Genomic DNA, 16,329 nt, shown 5'->3' on the forward strand with positions numbered 1-16,329 from the left:
TTTTTGTTTTCTTAGATTTTTATCTTCATCTTCGGTATTAAAACAACAACAACAATAAAACAGAATCATTTTCTGCTTCAAACAAACCGAGTCATTTCTTCACAGTGACAAAAAAAAAAATCCTGAATCAAAAACAGCAGCTAGTTTCCACTGTACAGTTAGACTAGCGCCTCCATTTCGGCTGTGTCTCAATCGCCTTTCTGTCCCCTACCCCTGCGCTCTTTGTAGTGTATATCACTGGCGTCTGGCACGCGCTACCTAGTGCCCTAGATTTTCAACAGATGATTATTTGCAACTCGGCCTTCCCGCCCCTTCTCTTGCTATGTCCTTGTAGGTCAGAACAGCTTGACTTTTAGCTAGCAAGGTTGATCAAATTTGCGTTCGACCAATGAAATAATTTACAACGATAACTAACGGTTCATGGAACGATACTATTGATCGATAGACCTGTCTATCAAGGAGATTACCCAATCACAGCGAAGAGAAGAATGGCGGGGATTGGTTAAGTCAATTCCCCAAGGCTCTTAAGCCATATCTGCTCAAACACTATCCAACTTCCAGCTTCGGGAAAAAATAAAACCTAAAATTTGCAGGAAAAATATAATTTATTATTAACGAAATATCAGAATTGTTGCCGAATCCTGTTTAATTTCGCTACGTTTTGTTGTCACACGGTCATCTAAGGAGGAAGTAAACGTGCAATATGGAGATTGTGGAGAGAAACAATTGCTAGCTTACCTCAGTGTAGCTTAGCATAAGCTAATTAGCATAAGCTAACGCTAGCGCGCTAATATTTCACCACGGACGAGTCGATTAAGGAAACTGGGACGAAAAGACCGTCAGGTAAAAAAAATACAGCTTTTAAAAAATATATATATATATATATATATTACGTTTAAAAAAATAAATAAAATCGAATCCGTGTAAATGTTTAAAATAAATGAAGTGAAGGTGTGGAAAATTCCAGCTCTGTGAGAAATTATACAGGAATCTGCACCAAAACCTGCTGCTGCTTTTATTTATTTTATTTAAAATGTTTATTTTAATTTATTTTCTGTGAAACTAATAATTACACAATAATTGAGCTCAGGATGTGAATGTGTGTGGAAAGAGAAGCTAATTATCTACAAGTGACAGCACTGAAGTGCACTGTGTCATAAACGTGTTTATAAACACGTCCAACCGACATTTACACGTTTTAACGAATAAACACCTCGACATAAACTACCACAACGACGCAGAGACATCCGTGTTAACATCTAACGCAGGAAACATTTATTTTAAAGACAAAATAAATCTTATAAAAAAAATGTATTATTAATAAAAAAAAAAAAATCCTATTTTAGATCTGACTCGTGTGGAAAAGCGTGTAAATCATCACTAAATATTCTATGTTCCTAAACGTTGTGGACGTCAACAAACTACAAACGAGTCACTAAAAATAAAACCCTTCGTGAGGGCTTTAAAAAGAAAGACCCCAGGGGTTTGTGTGTTGTTTCCTCAGTCAGTGGTCATGAGGATAAAGTGTGCTGTTATTGCGATGTGATCCACATCACAGAGGTGCGATACTGCAATCTGATTGGTCAGAAGGTGGGCAGTGTTTCTGATTAACAGCACGCAGGTTTATAACGTTGTTATCGTTTCTATAGTAACAGCTCGTCTGATGCTCCACGTTATCTAAGACAAATAATCAGCAGATGATAAGAGAGAGTTGCTTTTAATAAGTAAAAACGCATTTATGTATATACATTATTTTTCACTCATATTTTTATATTTTATATAGTTTCTTTTTATATAGTTTATACTTTTTTTATTTATCTACATCATTTTGGTTATATTTTTATCCCAAATTGCATTCCTTATGTTTGAATACCAGACAGATGCAAAAAGCATTTCACTGCATGTCTGTACTATGTGTGTGTGTGGGTGTGTGGGTGTGTGTGTGGGTGTGTGTGTGTGTGTGTGTCTGTGGGTGTGTGTGTCTGTCTGTGGGTGTGTGTGTCTGTCTGTGGGTGTGTGTGTCTGTCTGTGGGTGTGTGTGTCTGTCTGTGGGTGTGTGTGTCTGTCTGTGGGTGTGGGTGCCTGTCTGTGGGTGTCTGTCTGTGTGTGTGTCTGTGTGTGAGACAAATACAGTGTGATTTGATTTGATGTTTTCTGGAAGGAGTCTCTAGTGTCAGAGCTTTAACAGTCAGGGTGCTTTTGTGCATTTCTCAAACATTACACGCTTATCGGGTCCTTAAAATGAGGATGTAATGATTAATCAAAGAAAAAAACGACTGAAATATCACCGTATCCTCGATATCTCAGTAAAGCTCATTGTGTAATTATTATCCAGCCCTAACACTCACTTCATGGTTGAGTTGCAGGCAGCCGCAGGTACAGAGACTAATCTGTCCTTTTTTTTCAAACAAACTGTTAATTAATCGATTCTCTACAGTGTTTTTTTTTGTGTTGTGCCTCTTGTTCAACTTTCTCACCTTTTTTCTTCTTCTTGATCTTCTTTTTTTTCAGCATGTGGATGGTGGGCAAACATGGAAGGATCGTATAGAATGAGTGTGAGGGAGCTGTGTGAGACGGATGATTTGGCTACGAGTCTGGTGCTGGATCCGTTACTCGGGTTCAGCACTCATAAGATGAACATAAGGTAAGATACACACACACACACACACACACACACGCACACAAGCACGCGCGCACAAACACACGCACGCGCGCACAAACACACGCACGCGCGCACAAACACACGCACGCGCGCACAAACACACGCACGCGCACACAAACACACGCACGCGCGCGCAAACACGTGTAACGCTGCATGGTACTTTATATTGAACTTTATATTTATATACTTTATATAGGTTCATGGTACTTTATATTGATGTCTCACAGCCTTAACACTAACATTATATTCTTTATGTAATGATTATTTGTATATAATTTTGTTTGCTATTGTGTAGCCCTGATTGTCTCTGGGTTACTTTATTTCATTTTTTTTTATATTTTGTTAGTTAATTTGTTTGTAATCACATGGTTTAACGAAATTGGAAGGATTTTTTCATTTTCGGTCACGTCGACTTTGGGATCTGAATCTAATTATATATAGATGTGGTTGTTGCTTTGTAGCTGAATAATGATGTGTGTGTGTGTGTGATTAGTCCTCTGCCAGAGATCCGGCGATGGAGCTACTTGAGGGAGACGCTGCTACGTTTCAAGCGCACTCGGGACTTCCAGGCCACGTTTGACGCTCTGCTGGAGGGCGAGTGGACGAGTGAGTACTTCAGAGACCTCGGCTCGCACCGACAGGAGCTTCTGAGGCAACACGTGAGTATAAAAACCTGCCGTTGTGCCTCAGCATTGTCCAATTGTTCATTTGATGTCTCATTGATGGCGATTTAAGCCATGATGCTTTTGTCTGTGACTCGTCTTGCAGGTTTTCTTCTTTATTGTTGACTAAATAAAAGCAACGTTTGTTAACAAGGCCACGAGAAGCTCAGAATGGTGCGAGTTATGTTTTGCACTTCAGAGCTGATTTTAGGTTTCGTTTAGTTGCAGCTCCTTAACTTTTATTTACCAGATTCTTTATTTATGTAAAAAAAAAAAATGTTTTAATTTTATGATTTTGAATTGTTTAAAGTGTAAAATGCAAAACGTTAATTTGTCACCATTTATACAAAATGGCAAAAAAAAAAGCTAATTAAAGAAAATAAAAATATGAATAAAATGTTATGTTTCTTTTCAACGATTTTATTTTTGGACCTTAATCACATTAATCTATTGCCTTCACAAATGTCGAAATTAGTAGAAATGTACTCAATTTTTTTTGTGAACCTTTTTTTATTTATTTGTGTCCTGATAATATTTTGATCAAATTTGACACCCAGTGGTCATGAGTCACTTATTCTTGTTGGATGTTTTTTTTAAAATTTCTTCTATATATTTATTTGTCCTGTGTGTCTTTTCTCTGCAGATGTATCGCTATCTCACCGCCTTCCTATTGGACAGCGGAGTCCAGATCGAGTCATGTGATCGCTATTCTTCAGAGACAAACGGAGCCAAAATCACAGCAACCAGAAACTGGTGAGACCGTCAGTAATATAAACACACACACACACACAAACACAGTATTTGCTGACTGTGTGTGTGTGTGTGTGCCGGTGAAGGTCTGTCGGAGAGCGGGTGGAGGTGCTGCAGGGTTGTATAGCTGAGCTGAGTCCCGCTGACAGTGCTGTGCTCCGGAACGGCGTGAACGATTTCAGTGTGATGTACTCGACACGCAAGCAGTGTGCTCAGCTCTGGCTCGGTCCAGCTGCCTTCATTAACCACGGTGAGCAGCTATGAACAGAATCAGTTCATAGTAAAAAAGTAAAAACATGCACCATGTCGTTACCAAGAAAAGCTTCTTTGTCCTTCAGATTAAAGTTACCTCTGACACCGGAGATTCCTACATAATCTAAGCGTGTGTTTTTTTTTTTGTTTTTTTTTTTCTTTTTTTTTCCCCCCCTGGTCTCTGCGTTCGAGCCGTTACTATAGAAACAATAACTCTTGTCCAAACCTGTAAGCTGCACTACTGTCAGTGTCTCTCTTATAGAGAACTAACATATACGTTCTGATTGATCCATAATTCAACCTCGTTGTGAATGAAGTAATCTGTTGTTGTTGTTGTTGTTTTTTTTTTTTTAATTTGTTTTAATTTGTGTTCATTCTCAATCTTTCTTGTAGACTGCAGGCCAAATTGTAAGGTAAGACGGCAATTATTAATGTTTATTTGCATGCCTGATCAATTCTTCATGATGCATTTGGTGTATAAAAAGAATCCATTGTTATAGGTACTTATTAAATATTGACAATATATATCATGTAGTCGTATATACGAGTGATTCGATTATTTCTGTAATGTTTGTTTTCTTTATACATTTCACAAAAATGATAAATAAAATAAGAGTAAATTTGAAACCAATGTTAAAAGCCTGCATTTTTTGTTTGTTTGGTTCTTTTTTTTGTTCAGTTCGTACCTGGGGATAAGAACGGTGCATGTGTGAAGGTTGTCCGTCCCATTTCACCTGGGGAGGAGATCACGTGTTACTATGGAGACAGCTTTTTTGGGGAAGACAATGAGATGTGTGAATGTTGCACCTGCGAGAGGTGAGCGAGTCCCGGATGGGCGTCGATACGAGAGCTGTCTGCGTCCTCGTTTTTCATGCTGTGAATTTATTCCGATGTTCTTTTCACACTCGCGTTATTTATTTAGTAATAAGTGCTTTGAGATTTTAAACAGTTTTTCTGAAATTAATTCCTTCGATCGCTTGTTAATCTACTTCTTCAGGAGAGGGAAAGGGTTCTTCCGGCACAGGCTGGCAACGCTGCAAGATTGGGAAAGCTCAAATGATTCGGTAGGCCAGAAGTACAGATTCAGAGAGACGGACCTGCGGCTCAACAGAGAGAAAGGGAACAGTACTCCAAGTCCATTCCTCCCAGTATCTAACCCAGGTATCTAACTAATCCTGACTCGTATAATTTTTTTTTCTTGGTAAATAAAAGTAAATTTTGCTGTCTGAAGTTTCTCTCTATTTTTTTGACCGTCTCCCCTGCAGTACTGTGATTTCCAAAGCTTTCGATCTTTTTTCATCCTTTTAGTATTCACTGTTTTATTTCTGTCTCTCCCATCTCTCAGCTTGCTCTGTGAAAAATTCCCAGCAGACGAAGAGAAACGCCCCTACAGCGAGCAGCAGGACGACAAAGACCAAGAGGTGGAAGAGGGAGGAGCGAGTCAAGAAGACGCAACGCATCCACTTTCTGTCGTCCTTGTCTCATTTCAACCTGAAGGACTCGAGCGTTTGCCTGTACAATCACAGCGTGGACTTCCTTCTAAGCTGCAAAGATTCCACCAGCAAGGAAAGAGCCTTTCTGCAAAGAATCGAGACCGTGAGACCAAAATTGGAGAGTCGCGAATCGGACGTGCTCGGCCCTCCGCCTCCCACCGACGTCGAGCTCATTAAAGGTGAAGAAGTACGAGACGTTTCTTACAGCGCGTCGAGTAACACTGACGAATTGAACTTAAAACCTTTCACGTTAACCTCAGTTTCGTGCCTCAGTAATAAAGACCCTGCAAAGGCTAAAGGACACGAGGCAGAAACCACCTCCGTTAGAGTCGTTCATCAGATGGCCATTTCTTCACGAACTAGGAAAATGCTGCGCACACGAAACGGATGCTCCGGAGCGTTCGATCGAGGTAAACTCCCTCACTTAAATAAAAAGGCTGTCAAAATGATGCACCGGACATCTAAACTGCGTGCAGGAGCTAGACACCACGGTCAGTGTAGAAGAGGTTCTCTCAGAAACCACGGTCCACATAAGTTGCGCTTAAACAAAACGAGACGAGAAACAAACAGCAAGTCATCGCTGGAGATCACAGAGGAGAAGCAGTGCAGCTTTGGGGATTCTCACAAGGCCATAGCTGACAGCGAGAAGCACATCACTGTCTCCGATGCTGCTAGGGAAGGGGATTCGAGCTCCCCAAATGCTTCAGAGATCTCTGGGGAGGTGCAGAAACAACACATCCCTTCTGTCGTTTCTGGCATGATCAACGCTACTCCTTTCTCGCCTCCTCTTTCCTCCACTCACCCACCACCTCATCTTCCAGCTTCATCATTTTCATCTCACACTTCAGGTTTGACACGTTACGTAAAGGTCAGTCTGGTCAGAATGTCGATCCCAGGAGAGAGAGCAGCTGTTAAGACAGATCAGGAAAGAGCAGACAGCGGAGATAATGCAGATACAACGTCTCTGGCAGCTGTGGAGAAGCAGATCTCAAAGTGCAAACGAAGCAAAGGTATCTCGAGGGTCGGTGTGAAGAAAGGCGTGAGGGAGATGTACTTTACTCCGAGCGCAGACAGCTTTTTAAAGGTGACCTGTGACATAGAAAGTAGTGCGAATACCATAGCGCAACCTGTTCCACATGTGACGCATAAGGGTAGCCAGGGAAATATCGACGTTCAGGAAACGGAGGAGAAGAAGGATAATAACAAGAGGGGCAGTTCTGATTCTATATGTTGTCAGAAATCTTTTGTAGAAGACAAACTAGTGCCTAATTTAAGGAAAAGAGTGCCAAAGATTCAAACAATACAGAATGAAACTGGTACAACTGAAGAAAAGGATGAGGAAAAGTGTAAAGGTAAGCAAAACGAACATACTGTACAAAAGAAATCAGGTAGGTTGAATTTTGGAAGCAAAACTGTTGTTATAAAGGAGGCACGAGTCCTTCTGTCTGATATTTTAAAAAGCTTGAGCAGTGACCTGGTTAGTCAAGGACTGGAAGGTAAAGTTTACCATAGCGTAGTCAGGAATTCTTTAGGACAAGGTGAGTCTGAATCAACTAATAGGATGAGATCTTTTACAAATGGCCCAAAATGTACTTTTGAGCCAGTGAAACAGGCCCCAGCAGCTGGGAGAGTAACTCGTGTGGCCCAATGTAGCGCACAATTATCAGAAGGCCGTCAAGGTGCAAAAATGGCAAAAAAAAAAGATCCAGACATGTTTCCAGGGGAGTCTCTCTCCCCTCTAAAAGGCAGTCTGGATCACAATTTCCAGAGCAGCATCCCCTTAAAAAAACGGGTTTTTCGAGAATCCCTCGAAATCGATCCCGATCAAGATGCAAGTGTAACTACAACTACAACTGAGTCTGTGTGTGCCAGCGTAAGCATGGACACCAGACCGGAAAGTCTGTTATTTGTGTCTCAAGGCAGCGAGACTCTGGATAACGGAGCTCAGAACTTAACTTTACAATCGAACTCGTCTTTCAGCGACGAAGGTATAGGACCAAAAAAGGGCAGGCTGTGTAAATCCTTAGTGGTCAAGAAGCTACAGCAAAGAAAATGTTTTCGAACTGCTCAAGCTCGACTAGCCCAAGCTCCAAACAGGATGTTTAGAGAGAGACGTGGTACAGGTAGTCTGTTGGCAGAAAAGATGCCTGAAAGTAGAGTAAATATAAATAGGACATGCAAAATGAAATCTGAGATAGGAACCACAGTGGAGTGTAGGGATGTAGTGGGGAAAAAAGAGGTCGTAAGAGAGATGGGCCAACGTTTAGAAGAGGAAAATGCTAAAGCCTCGTCTGCTCCGGAAACTTCGGTTAACATCGAAGATCAACAGAACCTTAATTTTAGAATACGCCTAAAAAGAAAGAGGGGGAGGGAATGGGAAATGGAGAGTGAATTCAAGGGGGAAGGTGGTGTGGTTGAATCACAGGGATCGGAACCACGCACTGATATTATTGACCCCTTTAAGGCTATTTTGGATTCCGTCGCAATTTTAAACCTGGAAATGGCTCGCATTCGGGGCCACGGAGAAGCAGACAAGAGCCTCGGCCTGGAGCAAGCCACTAAGGCTGTTCAAGACGTCTTGGAACATTGCCAAAAAGAAAGTGCTTTCAAATCCAGGAAAAAGCATAAAAAGATATCTGGTGCTAACATCAACAACGAAAAGCGTACTAACGGGCAAGAAGCCTCTGTTCAAGGTAAAATAGTGTTTCCTGAGGTGCTAGAACAGAGCCAGTTTGTAAGGCGTCTGAAAGTTGAAGCAGATAATATGGACATTAAACCATTACCTCTGCTCCGCTTACGTCGCCGGGCTGAGGGCAGATGGGAGGTGGATGGTGAGGAAGCTCAGAACCAAGATGAAAACATAGGAAAGGGAATTTCTGTGCTAAGGGACTCTCGAATTCTGTCTTGCTTCTTTCCTGAGCGGCTCCCAACGGGCGAGATGGCTTTCAGCAGAGTCAAGGAGGAAAACCCGTCTCCTTGCGCACACCAGATAGCAGCTAACAAGTGCGAAAGAATTAGAGATCTCTCTAAATGTGCATCCATTTCAGATCCTTCCCTATTGTCCCTTTCACCCCTGTCTCTGAATTCTCCGTATCACGAAGGGCTATCAGAAATGGCTCATATTTCAAGAGTCAAAGAAACGTTTGCACCAGAAAGAGTTGAAAATATTGAAAGCGCAGAGTTGAGTGAGGTTTGCTTAAGTCACAACTTGTTCCAGATCAACAAAAGCCTCTCTAAACTTCAAGCCATGACTCAACAGCAGCCATTCTGTGCACCTGTTAACATTAGTGCGACTACCTCCTGTCAGATTCAGTCGAAACCTTTGTCTCCTCCCACCTCCCCTTTCAACACTGAATGCACCTTTTCAAACTATTCAGAGGACATTTTAGATTTTCATTGCTTGAATCTTGACAGTTATGACCAAGCACATGCACAAAGCAGCCTCCAAAATACGCTGACAGACTACTGTCCTGGTGAACCGCATAACACCGGATCTTTTAGTAGCCCCTTCTCTCAAAGCCCAGCAGACGGATGGAACGCAGAGACCCCTTACCTCGGCTCCCCGAGCCCGGGGAGTAGCTTTAGTACTCCAGAAGATCTGAGTTTTCCTGATCTTGGGCTTACACGATATGACATGCCATCAATAAACAGTGAGTTATCTTCCAAAGATAAAGCATTTTGTCCCACCATGTTTGGCTCTGCCACCGTCAAGGATTCAGAGAGAAATACGTTTTTTTCTGATGGTGCATCCACAAAGCGCAATGTCCTTTTTCAGTCTAAGGAAGATTCTGCAACACCAATGATTTGTGTGGCAGATAAAAATTTGGCCAATCAGAGAGACTTAATAATATTTAACACATCCTCAAATACTAAGCAGACTGGCCCCCTTACGGCTTGCTTACAGGCTCAGGATAAGGTACATTTCCTGGACAGCTCGAGGAATCTGTCAACCCATTCGGACTCTAGTAAGGTTCAAATGAAGTACAGAAATAACGAGCCGCTTAACTCCACTAATAAATCCCAGTCTAATGTCTTGAGTCAGACTGTGCCGGGTTTATACAATGCTGGGCTACAAAGCAACCCTGTAAAACCCTTTCACTCGATTCATACAAGCAAGACCACCTCATGCTCAGAGATACCAGGTCCTCTTAACCTTGGCAGTACGGTTTTCCGTGGCTATGAAAAGAAGCCTATGGTTTTTCAAAACTACAACAGTCTGGTGAAAGTCGAAGGAGGAGGATATGGTCAGAATATTTGCAAAGGGTCCTTATTAGGTGATTCTAAACTTTCTTTGAAATCTCACAGCAGTAAGTCTGAACTTACTGACCCTGTTCCAGGGCCATCAAATTTACGCAATCACAAGGAATTATCCTCTGAGTGTTCTCAAAGTGCATATTTGAGATATGCTGAAACCTCAAGAAGAGATATAAAGACTGTCCCACCAAACAAAGGACTATCTAAAGCACACCCTCAGAGCGATCGGGTTTACCCAGTTTACTTTCTTAGCTCTAGCAAAACCACAACAAACGCCATCAAGAACATGCCTGTTGAAAAGCCTCAAAACCATGCTGTGAACCCTGACATTCCTTCTACATTTTTTCATAGCAATCAGAGTCACAGCATACTTAAAAACCTAAGACCGGATAAACCCCACGCTGTGGTAGCCCCAAGTCAGAGCTCCCAAATGTCTGTTCCACTTGACAGAAATCAGCTCTGTTTCTCACACTCCGGTCCGGTAGGTGTCAACTTCAGCTCTTCGATGTCTTCTGCTGTTTCCCAACATAGCAGTCCACAAGTGAGCTACAGAGATCCCGTCGTGTGGGAGGCTCCGCCGACCAAACCTCAGCCGTCCTCCTTCGTGTGCAATCAGTCCGCTCACTCGTCTTACGTCGTGAACTTCACCGGAGATCACTCTGTCACTCTGAACTACAACGATGGTGGAGATTGTTTGAATTACTCTTCATCCGTGCCCACAAATTACACGTACCATTGCCTCATGGAGCCTTCTGGAACTCAGGGAAGGCTTATTGTAGAACCATGCGGTCCCTCGTCCATCTCGCATTCTTCTATGGGCAGCTTTGCAGGCCCTAAAGGCCTAGCGGAGACCGACAAAGACACTCATCAGCACGGGCAGTCTGTATGCCATCCTGTCATTTCCCATCACTTCCCGTCATCTCATTCGCAAAGCACCTCTCTTTCGGACCGTAAACCCAAGAGACTACGGCTGGTAGTTACCGACGGTACAGTAGATCTCGACCTGCAGTACACAGACTGACGGTTGCTAAAACGATATTTATTAACGACAATGCATCTATGTTGTTTATATGTAAAAAGAAAAGATGTTTAAGACTTTTGAACTTGTGCTTAGCATTTATGATTTCCGATAGGATTTATTTGTGTAAAAAAAAAAACAAAAAAAAAACACAAATATTTAAACCCTATTTCATCGTCATCCATAATGAATTAATTGTGTAGTATATTTATGTATGAACTGTAGCAGTTTTCACATCGTAGTTCTACGGCCACATGATGGAGATGTTATACTGTCTTGTGGATCAAACTTTTTCATACCCGTGTGTTTTAAACTGAGATGTAGGGCCTACAGGATAACCACATTTACGTGATCACTTTGCAGGATGTATTGTAGTGGCTTTGTTTATAAAGGACCAAGACAGGAAGCGTGACTTTTTTTATTATTTTTATTTTAAATTTGCTTAATTTTATTTTTAGTTCTTACTTTCCTTCAAGGATCATTAATAGTAGTCGACGGTATGTCAACAAAAGGCAAAAAGTCAAACAAAAGCAGCCGTACTGTACCATACTGTAATGGTTCTTTTTGTTTTTTCTTTGGTCAGGAAGTCGATGGCACTTGATGTCACATCGATCCTTTATAAAGAGTTGAATTTCTTTTAACTTCAGAACGGCTGCTCCGATCGAACAACCCAATCCAGTGTGAAAGCAGACACAAATTAAACCTTTTTGTCTGCAAAGTCTTATATCAGGTCTACAAACCAGTCTCTAATCTGATTGGGGGAAAAAATCTCACTCTCCCGCGGCGTTAAGTGCTTCACTTCGTTGGTGGAATTTTTTTTTCACCTTTTCATTGATACACTAATATTATTATTCATTTACAAATACAAAATAAACACCTTTTCATGTCGATTACATGTTAATCACAATCCAAAACCGAACACGCTTCTTATTTTAGTCCTTTGTAGTATTTAGACCTCTGTAGTATTTTGGACAGTATTTATGTTGGAAACATTCTTGAATTATTTTTTTATTTTTATTTTATTTTATTTATTTTTTAAACGCAATATTCACGGTACCTCACGAGAGACGGACAGAAAAGTCACAGCCTTAAGGCGAAAACGTCTGCATGGGTGTGTTGAAAACGCTGATCTGGGATCATTGTTTTTCATCCACGGCGCTTGACACTACTTTTTTATTATTATTTTTTTAAAAACATGTTTGCATGCTGTGTGGTATCTAAACCTCCTGTGTGTTAGAGACTGGAAGGCAGAAATATTTGTGAAGTTACACATTTTCTACACATTTCAGATTGACATGAAACCGATGTTTGTGTGCTTGTGTTCAGCGTTTCTTTTTTTTTTTTTTTTTTTTTGTTTGTTTGTTTGATTTCTTTTCATTTCCTCAGTGTATAAAAAAAGGCCAATATAATATTTATATTTATTTCAATACGCTCCACACATGGTGCTTTAATATAACTTAATGTTTCGATTGTACTGTAAACAAAATGTATTTTTTTTTCCACCTCCTAATTATCAACGATTTAAAAATGTAATGTTCCTTTTCCCCACATGTCTCTACTGAATACCTTCTTTTTAGAAAGTTTATAAGTAACAAGGTTAGATTTAGTAACAAGGTTAGTCTTAATTACTATTCCACTGTAAAAACATGAAAATGATATAAATAAAACATTTGTCACATAATCTTTTAAAAAGCTGCATCTAAGACGCATCTTTTACTGTTATTTATTTCTCTTCTATAAGATCTCTCTCTCTCTCTCTCTCTCTCTCTCTCTCTCTCTCTCTCTCTCTCTCTCTCTCTCTCTCTCTCATCACTTAAATTCAATACCAAAGCCATTTGAGAGAATTGTGTAATGAATATCACACTGGACCGTTTGTTACTCAACAAATACTTTTGCGTTTTAACTCTTAGGGGATTTTTACACCTGGTGACTTCACGCGTTTTCTGTGATCAGATATCTATCCGACGGTAAAAAGACCAGGTCTAAATGCCCTCCTAAACGTTTCGGAGACAGATATAAATCCGATGGTACAAACCCCTTCAGGAGGTGGTCTGGGACGTGTTTCAGATGTAAATGAATGTGGTTGTTCAAGCCACATACGTCAGCACTAAACTCCTCCCAAACAGAAGTACGTCACTCAGGTGATCTTTCACACAGGCGTCTCGTCAGGGCTTAAAACGCGCTGCTGCTGTCAGAGAAAACGCAGCAAACAGTAAACGCTGTTTTTTGTAACATAAACGTCGTAACCAGTTTTTTCCTCTTCTTTTTGATCGCGTTCTGAAAACCGCAAACACCAAAGTGTGTTCAGTTACAATTACCCCGGAAATGAGGTAAAATATATTAGCATTTTGGGCGGGAGTAGAAAGATTGGATCGATATCCGATTCGCCGAGACGTGTTTATGTGGCCTGATGTAAATGGAACAGTTTTAACAAATCAGATAGATATCGGATCAGAGACAACACATGAAGTGACCGGGTGTAAAAAGGCCCTAAATTGTTACACTCGGTGCTGTGGACGTCTGCACAACCTTCACTTAATAAACACTACACAAAATCCCAAATTATTAAATTAATTAATTGTGCCGGACTCCCTGCGATGTCTTGGCCTTTTTAAAGCTCAATAACCCCGAGTCAAGACAAAAAAGGAAAGAAACACTTTCTATAACTTTTTCAACCAATATTTTAAACCTGATAATTAAGTTTTTTGTTTATTTTATATTTAGAATAAATGTCATACCATTTGTAAATAACAAAAGCCATGAAAGAATATTCTTTAAATATCAGATGATTCGTGTGTGAGTGTATGAAGAGAGATTTTTTATACGTTACAGAATTATTAACAAAAAATCCATATCAGAGTGAGATGATCTGCAGATGTGTAGAAGTGATGGTGTAGTGAATCCTCCATCACAGCCACACCCACACACTGCTGTGTGTACAGGGATCCTTGATACATGGAGAGTGATTTCCCCCTGCTGGTGTGTGTGTGTGAGAGAGAGAGAGAGAGAGAGAGAACATTGGTGAATAAAAAATAAAATAATTACCCATAATGCTTTGTTCTTTACTATTCTGCTCTCATTTTTTTTCTTTCCTTTTTGTCCTAAATGCATAAATCTGTTCTTTATCTTGTAGCTCTGGGAATCTGATCATTTTCACGTATGGGTTTGTACTCGTCTGTGTCCTCTGTCTGATTTACCTTCACTTGTGTTTCTTGTTCTTCATTTTTTAAAACCTTGTCTGTGTCTTGATCCCTTCATCTTTTCTCTTTCTGACCCAGTTTCCTCATGGTGCGTAAAGGGTTAATGATGAAGACAAGTGGGCCAGCTTTTTTCATAACGAGGACAGCAGGAGGTGTTTGTGAGTGTGTGTTGTACTGCGTGTGTGTGTGAGTGTGTGTTGGACTCTGTGTGTCTGTGTGTGTGTGTGTTGTACTGTGTGTTGGACTAAATGTCTTGTACTGTGTGTGAGAGTGTGTTGGACTGTTTTGTACTGTGTGTGTGTTGTACTGTGTGTGTGTGAGTGTTGGACTGAGTGTTGTACTGTGTGTGTGTGTTGTACTGTGTGAGTGTGTTGGACTGAGTGTTGTACTGTGTGTGTGTGTTGTACTGTGTGAGTGTGTTGGACTGAGTGTGTTGTACTGAGTGTGTGTGTGAGTGTCTTGGACTGAGTGTGTTGTACTGTGTGTGTGTGTGTTAGACTGAGTGTTGTACTGTGTGTGTGTGTTGTACTGTGTGTGTTGGACTGAGTGTTGTACTGTGTGTGTGAGTGTGTTGGACTGAGTGTTGTACTGTGTGAGTGTGTGTGTGTGTGTGTGCTGCTCTTCCTAACCAGCTGTGATGTATTAATATTATAAGTGGTGTACAGTGAGTAATCAGATCAGAATACTCTGTATATTATTAATAATCTCTACAGAATATATTACACTGTTAATGAGCAGCTTATTAAATATGTTAATTAATCCATAAACCAACATTAGACACAAATAACGTGTTACATTTGTCTCTAAACCTCCTGACAAATAACTTCAGTATCACACAAAATATCCTTTTTTTTCATTTCCTTCCTCTTTATTATTATTTTTAAGGATTATTGGCTTATTTTATTTGTTGCTGTTTCTGAGCACTTGTGTGTGTGTGTGTGTGTGTGTGTGTGTGTGTGTGTGTGTGTGTGAACCCTTGTACCTATACAGGTGTGTATCAGTTTATAATAATAATCATATAATTGAATGTATTTGACTGTGAAGCTCTTCGTTGTGACACTGTGTTATTTTACAGATCTGTTTCTGTGTCAGTGTTTCAGCTCATGTAGATGTCAATAATCCATATGTCATAAACATCATCCTCTAAAGATCCTGAACATCATCTCTCTCTCTCTCTTTTTCTCTTTCTCTCCTCTCTCTCTCTCTCTCTCTCTCTCTCTCTCTCTCTCTCTCTCTCTCTCTCTCTCTCTCTCTCTCTTTTTCTCTTTCTCTCCTCTCTCTCTCTCTCTCTCTCTCTCTCTCTCTCTCTCTCTCTCTCTCTCTCTCTCTCTCTCTCTCTCTCTCTCTCTCTCTCTCTCTCTCTCTCTCTCTCTCTCTCTCTCTCTCTCTCTCTCTCTCTCTCTCTTTCTCTTTCTCTCCTCTATCTCTCTCTCTCTCTTTTTCTCTCTCTCTCCTCTCTCTCGCTCTCTTTCTCCTCTCTCTCTCTCTCTCTCTCTCTCTCTCTCTCTCTCTCTCTCTCTCTCTCTCTCTCTCTCTCTCTCTCTCTCTCTCTCTCTCTCTCTCTCTCTCTCTCTTTCTCTCTCTCTCTCTCTCTCTCTCTCTCTCTCTCTCTCTCTCTCTCTTTCGCTCTCACTCTCTGTCTCTCTCTCTCCCTCTCTCTCTCCCTCTCTCTCTCTCCCCTTTACACCTCTCTTTTTCACTCTCTCTCTCTCTCTCTCTCTCTCTCTCTCTCTCTCTCTCTTTCTCTCTCTCTTTCTCTTTCTCTTCCTCCCTCTCTCTCTCCCCTTTACCTCTCTCTCTCTCTCTCTCTCTCTCTCTCTCTCTCTCTCTCTCTCTCTCTCTCTCTCTCTCTCTCTCTCTCTCTCTCTCTCTCTCTCTCCCCCCCTTTACCTCTCTCTCTCTCTCTCTCTCTCTTTCTGTCTCCCCCCTCTCTTTCTCTCTCCCCCCCTCTCTCTCCCCTCTCTAAAACCTGAACATTACAATACTGAACACTTTAAAGTAAATCTACATGATGAAAGAGTGTGAAACTGTGCCAGTG

The 16,329-nt window shown here is 41.0% G+C and overlaps 1 protein-coding gene across 1 annotated transcript; it reads left to right on the forward strand.

The window, feature by feature from the left end:
* The first annotated feature begins 510 nt into the window (after nt 1–510).
* Nucleotides 511–12,783, forward strand: kmt5c (lysine methyltransferase 5C). The gene is made up of 9 exons (XM_060892239.1): nt 511–843; nt 2,512–2,644; nt 3,156–3,321; nt 3,968–4,077; nt 4,161–4,324; nt 4,720–4,739; nt 5,006–5,142; nt 5,324–5,487; nt 5,672–12,783. The coding sequence occupies exons 2-9, from the start codon at nt 2,532–2,534 to the stop codon at nt 11,092–11,094; spliced, it is 6,297 nt and encodes a 2,098-aa protein (XP_060748222.1). The 5' UTR covers nt 511–843; nt 2,512–2,531; the 3' UTR covers nt 11,095–12,783.
* Nucleotides 12,784–16,329: the final 3,546 nt, after the last annotated feature.

The sequence above is a fragment of the Tachysurus vachellii genome, chromosome 18, assembly GCF_030014155.1.
Source record: "Tachysurus vachellii isolate PV-2020 chromosome 18, HZAU_Pvac_v1, whole genome shotgun sequence".
In the NCBI taxonomy this organism is placed as follows: domain Eukaryota; kingdom Metazoa; phylum Chordata; class Actinopteri; order Siluriformes; family Bagridae; genus Tachysurus; species Tachysurus vachellii.

Excerpts from the sequence above, each read along its gene's own strand:
- kmt5c (XM_060892239.1), top strand. The coding sequence starts at position 2,532 with ATGGAAGGATCGTATAGAATGAGTGTGAGGGAGCTGTGTGAGACGGAT. Across the intron at positions 4,325-4,719 it reads AGCTGCCTTCATTAACCACG|ACTGCAGGCCAAATTGTAAG; the intron begins GTGAGCAGCTAT and ends TCTTTCTTGTAG. Across the intron at positions 5,488-5,671 it reads CCTCCCAGTATCTAACCCAG|CTTGCTCTGTGAAAAATTCC; the intron begins GTATCTAACTAA and ends CCCATCTCTCAG.